General features: G+C 39.1%; 2 protein-coding genes across 4 annotated transcripts in view; one reads left to right on the forward strand and one right to left on the reverse strand.

Annotated features, from left to right (window-relative positions):
• Positions 1-10244, forward strand: part of GPR146 (G protein-coupled receptor 146) — a 51360-nt gene extending 41116 nt beyond the window's left edge. The window contains exon 3 of the mRNA XM_084296025.1: positions 5735-10244. Coding sequence (XP_084152151.1) covers positions 5779-6780 — 1002 coding nt within the window. The 5' untranslated portion in view covers positions 5735-5778 and the 3' untranslated portion in view covers positions 6781-10244. The remainder of the gene's footprint in view (positions 1-5734) is intronic.
• The window catches only part of CHLSN (cholesin), a 128495-nt gene that overhangs the window by 79521 nt on the left and 31122 nt on the right, over positions 1-17852 (reverse strand). The window lies entirely within an intron of this gene.

Below are 17852 nucleotides of genomic sequence, written 5' to 3' on the forward strand. Positions count from 1 at the left end.
AGGCAGCAGTTGGATGGGCTGAGTCAAAGGTTAGGTTTTGTTTGTTTGTTCAAATTACTGTGCCAAAAAAAGGAGCCAAAGATAAAGGTGCAGTCAGTGGGAGAGGGTGGCCACAAGGCCTGCTGTGCCCCTGAATTCACTTGCCAGGGCTGGCAACCCTGTGCTCCCTCTGGCAGAACCGTGTTAGAAAGTGCTCAGACTGAAGGAAGAAGAAAACCACCCCTGTTCCCACTGACCTCCTCTTGCTTTTTTATTAGTACTTTTTGAACAACCAAGACAGAATGATTAATTTAATGCTACTTTATACATCATTTATTCTTGTAATTTAGTCATGGCTTCTTTCACGTTATAGTGCAGGGAATTAACTACATTATAAAATGAAACCGGTATCAATTATAAGTATACCACCTGTCAAACTGGTCAATGATTGCACCATGAAGACATAAATGATAGGGTTGGAAGAGGCCTGTTTTTCAGCCCAGCATCAAGCAGGATTTTCTTCTACACTAAGGTTAAAAGCATTTTATCTGAGCTGTATCATTATATTATAAACAATAGCAACTCAGCGACTGCACAAGGAAGGTGGATTTGGACCTTACTTGCCTGCACTGCTGCATTTTTTCTCCTCTCTAACCTGGGCAATCTAGTTTTACTTTTCTGTATATTCAGCCAACAACTCTTTTGTTAATCCCTATGGCATGTATGTAAACTAGTTAGCCAAAAAAAATGTCATGTTATTCAGACTTTGAGGTAACAGCAGCATGACACGGCTTTCTCTTGCGCTTGAGATTTCAGAGGGTGCTCCTCTTGAGGCCCAACTAATTGCAGGTATGCTACTTTTCAGAAATACCAATCATCCATTATTTAAATTGTTAGGGATTAATCCATAAATAATATTTAGTGCGTCACTTTCTAAAAGCACCTTACAAACCCTGATGAGTAGCTGACAATCTACTAAGTCATGGCTCATGCATATATGCACAGGTCTGGCAAAGCCCTTCAGTTCTCATCTTCCACCCGAACAAGCCTGTGCGGTGGAGCAAAGCTCTGTTCAGCCTTTCCTGTGCAATACCCCTTGTTTTCGGTCTCTGTACAAATTAAGAGATCCTTTGGGAACTCTAGAAGAGAAAGCGTGAATCTTAGGCCTCTTTAGAGATTTCATTTGTTGGCAACAGCTTTATTAGCTACATATGGCTTGTAATGATACTACAGCTTGTCAAAATGCATATTCAGAGGTCAGATTATCTAGGTAAAAGCTATTTCATGTATAGATGATAACTCAACAGGGCCAGTAGACTAAAGCATTTATTTTTCTAAACTGCACAGTATGAGACAGTGCTACAGTAGGATAAAGGTGTGTGTGTGTGTTTTGTTTCTTTTTATATCAAATAAAATAATCAGTGCAGAATGGTCATGCTTGAAACTGTTAACCAACCTGCTCTGCAACTTGGTGCTGCCCTATGTATTTCTGAAGAAAACAACTGATTACAGCTATGGACTCTATAGTAGAACAAAGCAGCACTTGATTTTTTCTTACTCATTAACTGAAGTTTACTTTATGCATTTTTTCTACAATAATTTTTGCCACCAAGTGCTCTTAACTTTTTGCATGTTGTAAGACATTTTCCTCAAGTCTATGTGTAGATTTTTATCTAAATAAAATCCCCATTAATTTTTATGACATGTAAAAAAACTGGCTTCCATCCAGCTATCCAAGCTTTAGAAGTACTTCTATGCTAATACCTTGCCTACTTTGCTGTTTCCCCAGCGAACTTCGGATGATTAAAGTCCTTCTGAAGTTTTGAGGCAGCCAAGACTGGATGGCACAGTCTGTAACACAGTTATTCATGGCATGTTTAATTTTGTCTGTGGACTACATATCAAAAAGAAATATATGAATCCTCTGCTATTTAGGAGCTACAGTGGCTTTACAACATTCATAGCGAATTGTTAGGTATGGAACAAGAAGCACTGACCTTGTCTATAAAAACAAACCGCACTGAAAAGGGCAACTCAACACAGACTAACCATTTTTAGCGTTTCTCTGGTGTTTACCCCATAACACCTGCCTAATTTAATTTTTAATTAGTGGATTTTTCTTTGCTGTTTATTTGCTGCAGAATGAGAACTCAGAATCTCTAAATATAAGGTAAATGGTTTAGGAAAATGGGGGCAGCTCTCAGTTTCAGTTGTCACTATCCATTAAACTATACTTTGATGGAGGAAGCGACTTCAGTTTGTGAGCCTGAGGAGTTCTCATACGACCAACAGAACATCCACAGTACACAGTTCAATATGCAATAAACTATCAACCTACAGCGCAAAACTTTTCAAAAGACAGCATGGACATGCTTCATTTTAAGGATAGAGAGTACATACATCATTAATTGTGTGTGGCATGAATACTGAGCACAACCCACTGTTCAACTTACCAAAAAAAGGAGATAGCGCGGAATCCCTAACACCATCACAAAGTGAGGACCGGTCTTATTTTAATCCCTCTTCTCAACACCAAAGCCATCTCCACATTCAAACACCCAGAAACTCGTCTCCCTACCTGCTACAAGTCACCTTCGTAAAGCAGGACAAGCACTTGGGTGATTCTTAACATGGGTGATTCTGCCTGTTCAGGATGTATAGCCTACAAAACTGAAACCTCAACGCTGTATATTCTTACCACAGGTTAAAAATAAAGCACATGCTCTTGCCCAAGAGCTGTAGGTGGCAGGGAAGGGGCTCTCAAACGTCCCCATCTGATACTCCCCTGCCAGCTTTGCTCACTGCTGCAGCCCCAGCATTGCCCGCCGTGAATGTGAAGCCCCGAGGCTGAGCGCACCCCAGCAGCTCGCTCGGCTGCCAGCCCGGCCTCTCACTTCTGGAAAAAAAGGGCTGTAAACAGTGAAAGGGAGGGGCCTGGCGGTGCACAAACTTGTGAGTAAGTCACCGGGGGAAAAACAAGTGCAGCGTGCGGCGCGCCGTGGGGCGGCAGGCGATGTGCCCCCGGAGAAGAAGGCCGAGGCGTCTCGTCAGGCTCCCCTCATCGCAGACGGGGCGCCTGCGGGTCCCGTGGCACGGAGGAACGTGAGATGGAGCGGGAGGTAAGAGGGCCGCGAGCAGCGGGCAGAAGGACTCTCCTTCCTCTCGGTTCCACCTTTCAAGTCCTGACCTTGATTCGCAGTCTGATAAAAGCGTAAACCCGGCCGAAACGAGAGGGGGAAGTGTTTGGGGCTGGCTGAGCCAGAAGGCAGCACAAACACAAGCACCGCAGCATCGGCTTCCGCGACGCAGCCACGCCGGGGCTGAGAAGGTGCCTGGCACTGGAGAAGCGCTCGGTTGGGGTTTCTGGAGAGCTCCTGCCCCTGAAGCATGGCGAGGCCCTGGCCAGGCTGCGGCTGGAGGCCGGGGCTGCCTCTGTGGCAGGAGCTGGCGAGCCGTGGGCTGAGCACCCGCACAGATGAACGCTGTGTTAGAGGGACATCAGCAGTAGGAACTTTGCCTGGCATCGTCCAGAAGTTGCTAACAAGGTCTCTTCAGAAAGTACTTTTAACAGGGATTTCATTTTTGCTTGTTTCTGAGGTAAGATCTGTAAGATTTTGTAACATTACTGTCGGACAAGTCTCCTACCGCTGCTGTCATTAAAATTGAACTTATTTACCTGCAGTTAGAGGAGTTGGGTAAAAAGGGGTAATTACTACAAACAACTGGGACACGAGACATCCCACCACGCTGTAAAATATAAAACTTAGCAGCAAAGAGTGCTGATCTCCTTCTGAGACAATACACAGGCAGGTAGTCTGTGGCTGATGTAATTCAGTCTGGAGTAATCGAAGTTACGTGCTTAAGGATAAACCTGCATAATGGAATTACGTGATTGTATCCGTGCCGGTGCTTAGTCACCCTTGCGCTCACTGTAATGCATATATTTGCAATACCTCGTTCCAGTCTGCTGCTTTGGCTGAATTGAGCCTTAGCACTTCAATAAGACGTAATTTTGGTCACCTTCAACTGGGCAAGGCAGCTTGTCTCTTCCTTTTTTAAAGATTTAAAAACAACAGATTCTTCCTGAAAATGAACTGGGTTGCTTTCAGTGATAAAAAAAGAGTATGAGGATTGAAGGGCACCATGATGATATTACAGTTTGTACACCTATGCAATACTACAGCTAGAGAACTGATTTGAGAAAACAAGCAAAAGTAAGTTTTTCCACAGAGGTGAAGGAAAGCTTTGAATACATCAGAACTGCATCTTGCACTACTGCCACAGAAGTCCCTTACCTGAGAAAATTCAATATATGACAGTGGAATAAAAGTGTGTTTGGCCAGCTAACATGACTGCATTTTAGCCTGATATCTGGCATGGACTGTGGTATTTAGAAAAAAAAATACACACCAAGTAATTGCACCAGGAAATAAAAATGGAACCTGACATGATTCTGGAACAAATCCTGTACTTCAGCTAAGTGTCAAAGGATTAGCGCTAGAGAGATGGAACCGTGGAAGATCTTATGTTTACAAAACCCATACTGTATCATTTAGGCATATGGTTCACTGAGTGTAGCATGCTGTCTAGTAACATTCATTGTAATTGCACAACGTTTATTGTGGATTTGATTAAATCTTGTTCTCTCTCTGGAAAGAATGCATTTATGTGTACTTATGCTTTTCTATACGTGCTGAAAGGAAAGAGCAAACAATGCTGCATATCTGATGATCTGAGGCTACGCTTGACATGGGAAATCACCTGCCACATAAATTCCACATTGTCCCAGAAATGTCCTGGCAGGAATAATACCCATGATTTTAAGGCTTTGAATGTTTTCAGTTGTGTTTTAGAGATTACTTATTTTTGCGCTTTGGAAAGAGACTTTTCATGATTGCTTTGAGAAGTCCACTGATTTCAGTTAAAATGTTATCTCTTTTCTGATGATAAAACAAAGATAGCTGGACAATGACTACTGACATTAGCATACTTTTTAAAGAATTCAAGCTATTTTGAGAGGAAGTGATAACTAATTCTTGCCTTTTTGGAAAGCCAGGCTGCACCAATATTAGGTTCCCTAAACTACAGAGGTCCATTGTTTTTTCAGAACTAAATGGTTACAGAAGTCTGAATACAAACAGACCTGCTAAAAAAAAAAAAAAAGTCTCCATCTCAATTCCAAGTTTCCTCTAGTCTTTGTTAGCTTTATCAGTGACACAAAATATATTCATCATACTGCCTTGGATGTGCCTCTTAGGAAGCTCTCTAAGAAAGGTTATTTGTATTTACCACATAACACCATAGAGAATTCCATTCCCCATCTTATTGCTGAGATTTGTAGTTCCTCTTGTATTCTTCAGCAAATACTTTAACATCATATTAGATACATTAAAGGCACTGTTTCATAATTTTTTAAAAAGTACTTATGTTCATATATTACACCAGTATTTCTTTTAAAGATGTACAGCTTATGGTTTACTTTTGTTGAATATCCTGTATCGACTCATTCACCACTAATTTCATTTTAAAAAATTAAAACTTTTGTACATTTATTTACTAGTCACCTGACATTTTGATTCATATATTACTTTCTTACAGATTAATAAGATGAAAAGGCATTTCAGTCACTGACCTGAAATAGATCAGTTATATGAACTGTGTGATCTTCATCTTTAAAATGTTTTCTTCATACAACATTCCATTTCACTTACAATGTAATATTTCAATACTACTTTTACTATTTCTCTCTCCACAGGAAAGCTGGTAACCAGCAGAGAAGATACAAGAGCTAAAATCACTATGTGGAGCTGTGAAACCTTAAACAGTACCGAGAACAGTGAGGACCAGCATCTCTGCCATGACTTCCACTTTGTGCTTTCCATCTTGTCCCTACTCTACCTCATTATATGTTTCCCAATTAGCCTTTGCTATAATGGCTTGCTGGTCCTGGTTAATCTGTATAACAAAGCAACTATGACGATGCCAGATGTTTACTTCGTCAACATAGCCATTGCCGGTCTCATCATCAACACCCTGGCACCAATGTACCTTCTAGGTCTTGCCAATACAAAATGGGCCATCTGGAATTCTAACAACGAAGTTTATATCACCTTGCTTATTTTATTCAACGTCTCATCTTTAGTTACCATGTACTCTACGACGTTACTCAGTCTGGACTACTACATTGAACGCGCTCTACCTAGAACTTATATGTCAAGTGTGTACAACACCAAGCACGTCTGTGGATTCATATGGGGTGGAGCCATGCTGACAAGTTTCTCATCTCTTCTGTTCTACGTCTGCAATCACGTATCCACTAAAATAATTGAATGTTCCAAGATGCAGAACAAAGAGGCAGCAGATGCCATCATGGTCTTTATCGGGTATGTTGTACCAGCTGTCGCGGTACTCTATGCACTTATATTGATCTTGCGAATACGCAAAGAGGCTACACCACTGGATCAAGACACTGGACGATTAGATCCGTCAGTGCACAGGCTTTTGATTGCCACAGTCTGTACACAGTTCACCTTATGGACACCCTATTATGTTACCCTTTTGGTAAGCACATTTACTTATGCACAAGGAAGATTTGCAGATGAAAATTACAGTCGAATATTACATTTTACCAAGATTTTATCCAAATTCTTGGCTTTCTCAAGCAGCTTTGTAATGCCTCTGCTCTACAGATACATTAACAAAAACTTTCCTAACAAACTACGACGTTTGCTTAAAAAGATACACTGTGGAAATCAAGGGTGTTCACACGAACGCACAGTGGTACAGCAAGTTATGACATAGGCAAAAAAAAACCCTGGTGCTGTTACTGCAGGACATAGTATACCAGCATACCAGCACTCAGACTGCCACTGCTGTGTGGGCACCCAAAGTCACTGATGTGACAGTCCCAACCAGGAGACTTGGAGGAGCCTTCAATTAATGAAACAGTCTTAATTTTCAAATAGTTAATTATTTGCTGAGATCTTGTAAGACTCTGGCCTATGTGCTGTAATTCCTGTGACACCTAATATTTTCAGTGCACTGAACTGGTTACAAAGCGTAAGCTCTGTCTTCATCATTCTAATATTCTTGTCTGAAGAAATCGCTAAACAGTTTATTGAAGTACTGACCGAATACACAGCACCTTGTATCTTGTAGAGGAAAAGGTATTACCTTATTTTCTGTACAAAGAAGTAACAGTGCTATTCTTGATGAAGTAAATAGTATTTTTCAATGAAGATGATATAATGATCTTTACTAAAGATCATATTATCCAATTATACATGTCCAAATAGTAAATGTTAATTATAAATTAAATTATTTAATTTCTTTCTCCATCACTGAATTCCCTCTAAAAGATCTCTAATTTACTATTTTCAGAAATTATATTCTCACACAAACTAACCTAAGTTTTTAACATGTGCGGTAAATCATTTTTTTTCTAGATATAACAATTAACAAAAACTTGTTTATTCTTCCAGTGCTTTGTTGGCATCCTAAGACATTTCAAGAATTCAGAAATATTTATTAACTAATTCTAGGGGAACTGAGAGATGTTTATCCCACATATTAAAATGAAGGACACAGTGGTTTACAAAGTTAAATCAAAATTCAAGTAGTAAAGAACGTCTGGCTAAGTGTTATGGTCCACATATGTTCATGTAACAAGAGTAATTGTCTTAAAAATAAATATGTTTATGATTAACATTTTGTATTTTCAAGGGATATGTTTGCAACAAATCAATTGAAATCTCTTTAATCTAGGGCATCACTGGAAGTTTGGAAACCATACAAAATCCTTCAATACTTACAAGATTTTAAAATGGGAGTCATAGGTATAAATTCCAGTCAAGATCAGCTTTTTGCTGACCTGTGAAAAATGGACTGCCTCCCAATGTGATTCCTGAATACACAGTAAAAGTATAGTTTCTGTATTTCACAATGGGGATGAAGAAATCCAATCCAGATTGCCAAATTCTACAGTTCAGAGTGTATGAAATACATGAGAAATACAAACGTTGCTGCAGGAAAAAAAAACTCAAGTTACTCACAATAGCAAACTGAATTGCTGCCCCCGTAGCTGTTGCTGCGTTCTTAATAATGGACAGGGTAGAAGTTAAACTGATATTCTCCCACCAGCCTGGGGACAGCGAGGCATCTTTGTCACTGGCCCTGCAATAAATCATTTAATTACTTCATCCATCACAACACAGCTTACTCCACATGACTTCAATCAACAACTGTGGCATGTTGAGCCTCTGGTATGGAAAAACCATGGAGTTGAAACAGAATTAAACCTTTTCCATTGCACGATCTTATCTCATAATTGACCCTAATTTATCAGCATGGAGACATGCTTCAGTTTTACGTGGGAAGGGGATGAGGAACAGTCTTTTCAGATCTTCCTTCTTTTCAGTGTTACCCAAGCCATTTGTTCCCACAGCCATTTTTGCTTATCTGATTCATATACAATCATCCCTTAAGTTACCAACATTCCAGTGGAAGACTTTAGTTTTCAAGAGCATTTCATATCTTAGTGAATCTGGTTAACCCTTAGAACCCTATACAGTAAGTCATTTATTTCGGTGGTGGTTTCTCCCTGTGAAAGCTAGCCAGCACAATTACACCACTTTACTTCATAGCTTTAGCCTGCTGATTAAAACCACGTCAAGGAAGGAAGCCTCTCCTTATCACCGTGTCCAATTCACACACTGATTTATGCCTCTATGCCAACACAATACTGGCTTTTTTTTTTGGAAACCATTGGGTTTTTGTTTTGTTTCTTCTCTTAACTTGAGAGGTTCTAAGTATTGCGAGCTACACTCACTGTAAGCATTCAAGCACTCACTTCCACCCAAGTTCCTCAGAAACCTTTCCTTGGAACCATTGAACAAATAGGCTCTTCATCCTACCCGAGGGACCCCAGGCTCCCTAAAGCATCACGTTAAATCTCTCACGTAAAAGCTGTTAAAGAAATTCTGACCCATTACGCAGGAAGCCGGGAGGAACTGGCTTATCTGGTGTGAGTGGATGATCCCAGAACTGGGACCTTGCCAGGACGGAGGGGCTGAGCAGGCAGCACTAGGGGCAAGTTTAACTCATATGCTGCTTTCTTGCTTCCATTTCCCCCTTCTCCTACGACACCTTACTTTCTGTGCCTCACGGACTGTTGCATTTATTTCTGTTCCCTTCTCCCCGCACTAAATTCCTGGTTTCAGATCATGTCTCTCATCATCTTTCTTCATTTTTTTTCCTCAGCTTTTTCAGTTCTCTATCTAAATGTGCTATTTTATTTAATTTTTATTTTACTCCTCTGCTGCCTTTCATGCTTGGTCCTTTACACTTGAGACTGTGCACCACTCACATTTAGCTGCTAGACTAACTCTGTCACGCCGACACAAATTCCACCCAGTGATTTGACATTACAAATGGAACTGCTCAGAAAAATGGAAGCTGCTACTCGTGATGGAGAAAGAGCAAGTTTTATATAATTTACCCCTGAAACCTCAATTGTGATTTTTTTCCTAAAGATCCTTCTTTAGAAAGATCAGAGTTGAGCAGCAGAGCTGAGTATGTTTGTGTGTATCCTTGATAATACATTAAATGTGATGGCAATCATGTAGGCAAACAGGTTTTATATTTCAATGAACAAAACTGATACAAACTCAGATTTTTAAGAGTTAATTTGGTATATTAGTTGCCTCAAAGAAACTGTGCCATGCAACTGACTGCTACTGTAAGGAAATTCAGAACTTAATTTCAGTGCCCTCACATGGTATCTCTTCAAAAGCAATATCCCACAAAGCAAAAACTTTGCAATATTTATATAAAAACAGTACATGAGCAAGTACATTAAAATACTCAAGGAAATGAACAGTAACATAACTATAGAGGAACTTTTATGAGCAAATCTTTAACATACCAAGTTCTCAAGAACGGGTCCTTTTCCATTTCAATACCCGAAGGTTTCTGGTAACTTTGTAAATAGGGGCTTGTCTATTTTGCTTTTAATTAAATATGAGTAAAATACTGTATATATGCAAGATAAAAATCAGCCTACTGATGTAAAAAGAATTTGCAAAGAATTTATTAAATTATTTCTCAAAGTGTATCGTTTAAATGTAAACCTCTGAACAGTAAGGTGTACTGTATGTTTCTGTGTGTATATACTGTACATTAGAAAGAAAGCACTACTTAAGTGCCATTATTAACAGTGTTATTTTCTCACAAAATTAAACTTAATATTTGAGATGATCTATGGCTTATAGCCCTCTTCCTGACTATCCAATTAAGTCAAATCAGTGAACTAACAAAGATGTTTGTCTCTGCTTCTGCTGAAGGTACTAATGTAGCTAGTTTAAAACAGTTTCATGTTGCTTCACCTAGCAGGGGCCCTGGCTTCCAAAGTTTCCATCTGAGAATCAAGCTGAGGTGGTCTCTGAAGGCACAATGTTCGGTTAAGGAAAGAAAGTGACCAACCACTAGAAAATTTCTGGTTCTACTTAAAACAAAGAGCTGTGGTCTTCCTTGTTATATCAAAAAACTACAGGAATGGACTTCAGGCAAAGCTTCACAAAGAAACTACTGGCTCATAAGACTTAATAAAAAATATTAAAGCCTATGTGGTCAGTAAGAGGTGTGATTTTTGGGGGTCCTTCTTGATAGAAAGCCTGTTGTAGACAAGGTTAAACCTGTGCTGCTTCACTGAATCACAACATCATAAGCTGCATGACTTGGATGTCAAACCAGGCATGTTAAATTATCAGATTTTCTAGGTCATAATTTTTACATCATTAAAATCTAATTATGCATTGGCATGAAGTTAGCTGCGAATGAAGGTAAAAAGGCACACACGCCCCAGCTTTTTTCAGCATAAAGAATCCTGCAACTCATGGGCCAGTAATTTGTGCCAGAAATACAGGGCTGGTGACTAACGCGTACGTTGGCCATGTCCTTGTCGCTTCCTCCTCTCTCTGCTGTCACAACTGAGATGTTGGAAATCAGCTCCCTGCAGAAATTGGTTCCCTGAAGAACTTAATATAACCACCAATACGTCTGACATCCCAAAGAAAACTTAGCTCTAGGAGGGTAATATGCTCCGTCATACATTTATTACTGCACACAACCAGAGACCAGCCACCATGGATCAGTTAGTTAACACAACATATGAAAATATTTTCTTGGGTGTACTTTCAAAGTTATTAATTAGTTCCCTTTGAATTTTCTGTAAAGCATAAGATGATGACATGTAAAAGTAAACTACTTTAAATGGTTATTGGTACATTCCTTGTAGAAAAAAACAGGCCAAGGCACTACTTCTGGGTGTTGTCTCAGTGAAAAATAAATCAAAATGCTAACCGTGCAAAATGGGAGTGTAGTATTTTATTGCTTAGTCAAAGACTAGTATCAGATAAAATGCCTTTACTTCCACACAAAGGCTTAAAGAGTATTTTCTATTACTCTTATTGGAGAACATCTCTAAGCAGAGTAGTGACTTTCTGATGCTTCATTCCTCAGACCTTTCTGATATAACCATTACGCTTAACAAGACAGGCTGTATTTAACATCTTGGTCAGTTGAACTCCCTTTATACAACATAGAGGGGAAGGGTTTTGAATGAGAATGCAGCTCCATGAGAAGTTCACAAGCCTACAGTTTCGAGAAGAGTGAATGAACTACGTAAATGCAAGTAACCTCAGCTGATCGGGTACAAGCAAGCAAGTCAACAAGGTTACACTAGGGCCTGCCAGACCAACACAGCATCAGAATCAGCCCTTTTCTGTCAATGCAGAGAGATTTTGGTGAAGACAACTACAGTTTGGAACAGTCACAGGAACTATCAAATAGGAAGAGAAGCCCCAAGGATACCACAAAAATATGACACCTGTACCAAAAAAGGGGAAAGAACACACATAAAAAAAAAGGTTTGATGGTTTTTTTTTTTTTGTGTGTGTGTGTGTGCTGTGGATATGTACTTAGCTGAAAACTTACTTACCAATGCTCATTAGAAACAAAAGCAGGAGAGTGGCCAGGCTGGAGACCTTCTCATGAGCTGTATGCTGCAGTGGCACAGTTTGGGAAACCAAAAACAAAGGCAGAGCCTGGCTAAGTGCCACTCTCAGCTCTTCTGCTAAGTCAGGACTTCAAGAAGGACTGAATTTTGCCTAAGTTTCTGCAGCTGTAAGGTGCTCAACACACTGATGAATCTGAAACATATGCTCTAAGATTAATTTTTACAGCTTTTGGTGAGCGAAACCTTGTGTATTTCTTAACTATATCATGCAAGAGTTTTTCCAAGCAAAAGCAACCTAAATGTACAAAAACAGCTGTGCAGACTGCCACGGCAACAAATTTGAACTGTGAAATGTTTCCTCTGTTGTATTTCCTTTAACTTTCCATCATACATCAAAACACTTGGACATATTCTGAACACATTCTCTTCCCATCAGGAGCGCAGTGGATTTATTATCTGTGTTGTCATTCTACCTTCTTCCCACCAAGTCTTTTCCTTACCTGGGAAGTCTGCGTGATTTTCTTATATTCCTCCCTTCTAAAGAACTGGCACTTTTAAGTACATTTACAAAAATAGGCAAAGCTACTTATAGTCTATAGCGGACAGTTCTTGTATTGTTACAAACCATGACAGGAAAAGATTTTTAAAATACCAGACTCTTATCAGAGCATTTATGATTAAATATACAAATGTCTACTCCCCCCCCCCCAATATAAATAAATAAATAAATAAATAAATAAATAAATAAATAAATAAATAAAGGAAAGGGAAAAAAAAGGGGGGGGGGGAGAAAAGAAAGAAAAACCTTCCTACCAAAAGTTTTGTAAAACAAAAAAGCATTCTCTTTCCTCTTTCCAGTTATTAAGTAGTTGATGATGCATTATATGAAGACATAAATAAGCAAGAGCATAAATACTCCCAACTCAGAGGCCTGGAGAGAGGACCAACAGGAAGAGGAACAGGTTTAGAATTAGAGCTGTGCTGCAGGAAATGTACCTGTAAGGATATCCAGAGCCAACAGGAGGAGTAATTCTGCTATCAAAATACAGACAGATTCTCATCTCCGTCTGAACTAAACCTTCAAAAACATGTAATTAATCCCCTATCTTTGTGTTTTTACCACAAATCCCACTGATACCAGTAGGAGGTTTTCTACTTATCACTTGTATGTTACTAATTAGAAAAAAAACAAAAGGTATAATTTTTGCATCAACATTTGTATATTTAAGCTAAAGTTCATCTTTAAGTTGGTAAACTTTCCAAGACTGTTTCTTAACTCAGCTCCAAAAAACCTTTAAAAGACTTTTGATGTTAATCCTGGCATCAGGTTCTCAAAACTGTTTTAGAAACTCCATCTGGTGGTCACTAGCAGAACACTCTCGCAGCTCACAACTGCAGTAAGATCTGTAAAACCATTAAAAGGATTTAAGTTAATCATTGGAAAAAAAAAATCCGTTCCAATTTCTGGTTAAACACAAATATGTACTAGCTGGTTTTGTCCGCAAGCACATGTCATGGCAAAATTAAGCACAACTTCTACAACAAACGCTGCTGTGAGGATGAGGTACATGAGAGAAAATTCTGTTGCAAGAAACCTCAACAATGGTTAACTTTACTTTTGAAGCTAACAGAAGGCTTTTAACCAGACTATTAAGTCTGATTATTCGCAAAAAAAAAAAAAAGAAATATTTATTAAAAAAAAGCATATGTTTCTTGTACTTTTTGTGAAACATCTGGTACTAGTCACTGTGGTTGACAAGATGCTCGGAGATCAAAGGAAGTGCCATTCCCATTCAGCTCCAGAGCATTGTAATTCTTTCTAATTAAGTTATGGTTTCACTAGTTTGCAATGAAATAGATTTCATACATAATTAATACAGAAGTTTCTGATTTTTTTCAGGTCAGCCTATGTACAATTAAATAATCATTCTAGCACCTGCAGCGTTATGCAGAGCCCAGCTCTTTTATGAAAGTTGCCATTAGGAAAAAGGTTTTTTCCATCCTTTTTTAGCGTATTATTTGGAAATAAAGCAATTTTTGAGCTCTCACGGGTGAGGTACCTAGGTGATCTACCCATAACAAGGAATAATGGAATCATTACTGTGTAGTAATAATAATAAAATACTATTTATAAAACAGCTTACATTACAAACAATGCCCAGATAAGCCAATATAAAATCACTAATGGCAAATCATGGGTGAGCAATCCTGAGGCAGCAATCATGCAGCGCAGAGCATGGCTTTTCAAGAATAAGAGGAAGAAATGTTGATTGACCAGCCTCTGAGGCATAGCTAATTATTAATACCACTGCTTATGTATCCACATCTCCAGCCTGTGCTTTTTTAACCCCATCGAAGCAGACAGTTCAAGCAGAGCCCACAAAATGATCAAATTTTACAAATTCACATAGACCAACTGATTCTAAAATTCATCTATAAGCAAAACTACATTAACTTTTCAAACCATCAATTCCTGCTTTTGCGTACAAGCTCCCTTGGTGTTTTGTTTTGATGTTTTATCTAAAAGGCCCAAAGTTCCATACTCCTTTAATCAAGGACACAAATTTGCTTGCTGTTAAGTAGCAAAAGACAAAACTTCCATTCAAATGAAAAGCAAAGCATTTCACAAGTACAGTTATACAGAGTGAATGTCAACTGGGCATCAATATAACAAAAGGCTTATAATAGATGCTCAGAAAAAAAAAGGAAAAAAAAGGTGATTTGTTGTTTTCTTTCCCTCTCTGGGAATCTTGAGTCACTGCATTGATACAAGAAGCCCTAAGGTGCTAAAATGCCACCACAGAAGCTTCCAGCCTGCAAGCTCAGCCTTTGAATACAGCATCAAGGCACCTCTAACCACCCAAGCTCTGCGGCTAATATCCCACACCAGTTATTTTTTTGTTAGATAATTACACTAGAGGAAAAAATCAGATGGAAATACACAGTGGTTTGTGAAAAATATCTCTGGCAATGAACGTTGACTATTTCTCAATTTGAAATTCCAGTAACACGCCAGTTGCTTTTCATTACAGAGCACTGGGAGCGGGCAGCGACAGCCACTGAGTACTCCAAAACACTCCTCTACACAGGGGGAAATTTGCCTTAATAACCCTACAGCAAAAAGTACCTTACATTGGCATCTCCATAGCACTTAGCTGGAGGGATGTGCATTACTCCAGAGGATGCTCAGACTGAAACCTCCGTATTTCAGTGTCTCACAAGTCAGTAGTGTTGGACTGTGCCTGTTATAGAACATAGGTAAGTTTCTCATCTGGCATACATACGTAAGAGAAAGGGATTCCACTTCAAATTAAACCTACCATCAAGGATCCGTATCCTGCGGAAGACATCAGTAACACAGGACAGTTAAGAGAAATGCTAAGTTTTTGGTCAAAAGCAAAGCAGCTCGCATCTGCTTTCTTTACGAGATCATTGCCCACCCGGTACCAGATACATTTATTTTGCCATAGGACCAATAAGTTGGGTCAAAAACCAAGCAAGACTTTTGCCAACAGCAGCACACTACAGGTAGCTTTTGGAATTGTGAATGTTATTGGCCAACCCTTAATACTGTCATAGCCAGTTTGTTTTGCAGTTTTTACAGCTAAACACTACTTCGTTTTGCCACTGCTCTCATGACTCATGCCCTGTGATCGTTTAAGCAAACTGAACTGTTCTATTGTTTAAGAAAGGACACAGCTGATTTTACAACAGCAGTATCTTGCTTTTCTTTTAGTAATGCATCAACTGTGAAAACAACTGCACAGTGAGCTGCTGCTAAAACACTCTGTTAAGATGCCTATCAGCGTAGTCTAAAAGGAATAAAGAATATGGACCTGGCAAACCTTGATTTTCTAAACTCTGTTCCTGTTACAGCTTTCCTTTTATTTCATCAGCTTGGAAGAACGTATTTCTCAGCAGTCCTCCACCAGTAAAATGCGGATGTTTTCTGAATCTATGCACACATCCTGAAATTGTAACGTGCTACTTGCTCCCAATTCGAAGTACAATAAGCATTCTTCCCTCTAAATAAACCTGAGTAATAACACTTACTACAGGTTTCAAGGTACAGAATAATGTTTATAAATGTGAACATAATTTTCAAGATGGAAGCTCTCTCTTAATTTTATTTTTTTTAAGATGGGAGGTGTAAGAAATAACTTTCTGTTTTTGTTTTTCTGATTCTATTTTATTTTCTTTCTTGCTAGAGGACAACCTCACTCTGAGCTTCTCTTTTACTACAGTGAGCCTCGTCAGAAAAGCACTTACTGAAAAACAGGAAATGCAGTCTTAACACTGATGTGCTAAGGCTTATCTTCACTTGAGTTACTTCTTGTTCACTGACTGCTAATTAACTCTGAATAATTTAAACCTTTATGAAGGGTAGTTTGAATAATCCTGAAAATTTTGGTGCAGATATTGGTTCTCCTGTAGTTTACTAATAACCCCAAAAGGTGCAGTAAAATATCTTTACGTACACCCACCCAGTGCAACCCGCAAAAGTACAAACCCCAGCTGGTTGCTGGTGGTCCTCAGCCAAAAATTGAGCCAAGCAGAGGAGATCAATCCAGGAGGAGACTGGAAAGGAGATCAAGTGCCCATCCAGAGCACTTTAGTGGAAAGCAGCAACACAGTGATGCCAAAGCTGCTCAGCATAAGCACACAATTCATTCTAGAGCCTAAAAAGTCAATTTAGTACCCTCCAGACGAGGACCAAATACTTTCTGAAATTTTCTTGCAATTTCCAGAACAATAAGTTGGTTGTTTACATAGTTCAGTGTGTTCTCCACACAGCCAAGTCCTAGAAAGAATAAGGTGACATTTCAAATTTGTATCTTTCATGGAAAATCAACAGTAAAAAAATATTTGCCTGACTTGCATGCTTAATGCATTTTTTCTTAGTCCTTGTTAACTGTATAAAGCTGATAGCAACAAAAGGAACCTGGATTTGGGTACACCTTAAACCCAAATGCCATATACCCAACAGGTACACCACACAGCTAGCTTCAGGCTTTTCAGTAGCAATTTGGAAGAACTACTTTTTATTTGTTTTATTTAACAACCCCCTCAGTCTAGCAAACAACTATGCTAAAATGATCAAAACGAAAACCAACATGGGAGTCGGGGTTTTCTGAATAACACTTGTAACCTCTTTGGAAACCACGTTTCACAGAGCCCCACTGAAGAGCTGTTTTGGAAACTTGAACTTTTTAGCTGAAAGCTAAAACATCTCTGGGCCACTGCTGCAACCCGGGACCTGCCACGCACTTGTTTCTCTAGTTCCCAAGAAGTGTTTGGAGCAGTAATGCCAGCCTTTGGGCAGAAATGTAGACCTAGTGCTGACATATTTTCTCCAGGCAACATGCAATGCTGGTATCTGAAATCTAGACTCAAGTACATTTGTTTAATTTTATTTCATTGAAGCATTTGATCTCTTTTCACGTTTATCAATAAAGCTTATTAAAATGCAACAGGTAAAACACCTTGAAGACAGAAAGCACTGATCACTATTAAAAGATGACAAGAAGAAAGTGCTTTCCCATGGTTGTGCTTGTACGAGAAAGAACGATGTAGCTGCTGCTTTCCAAATGCACTTGTACCTGAGGTGTGAAGGCTGCATGCACTTGTATCTGAGGTTTTAAGAACACTTTTGAAAAGTCGCTAATAAGACTGATGCTGTGCCAGACCCAAAACATACTACAGACCCAAAATCCTGGCTTTTAACACTTCATGGGTATTGCAGAGCATCTGGAAAAATAATTTGTTGCATGTGTACAATACTGGGAGTGTTCCAAGAGCCAGAACCCATGGAAAAATAGAAATCACCTTAATTTTAATAAGGACTCTTAATTCTGACATG

Source organism: Netta rufina (genome assembly GCF_964035555.1).
Source record: "Netta rufina genome assembly, chromosome: 15".
Lineage (NCBI taxonomy): Eukaryota > Metazoa > Chordata > Aves > Anseriformes > Anatidae > Netta > Netta rufina.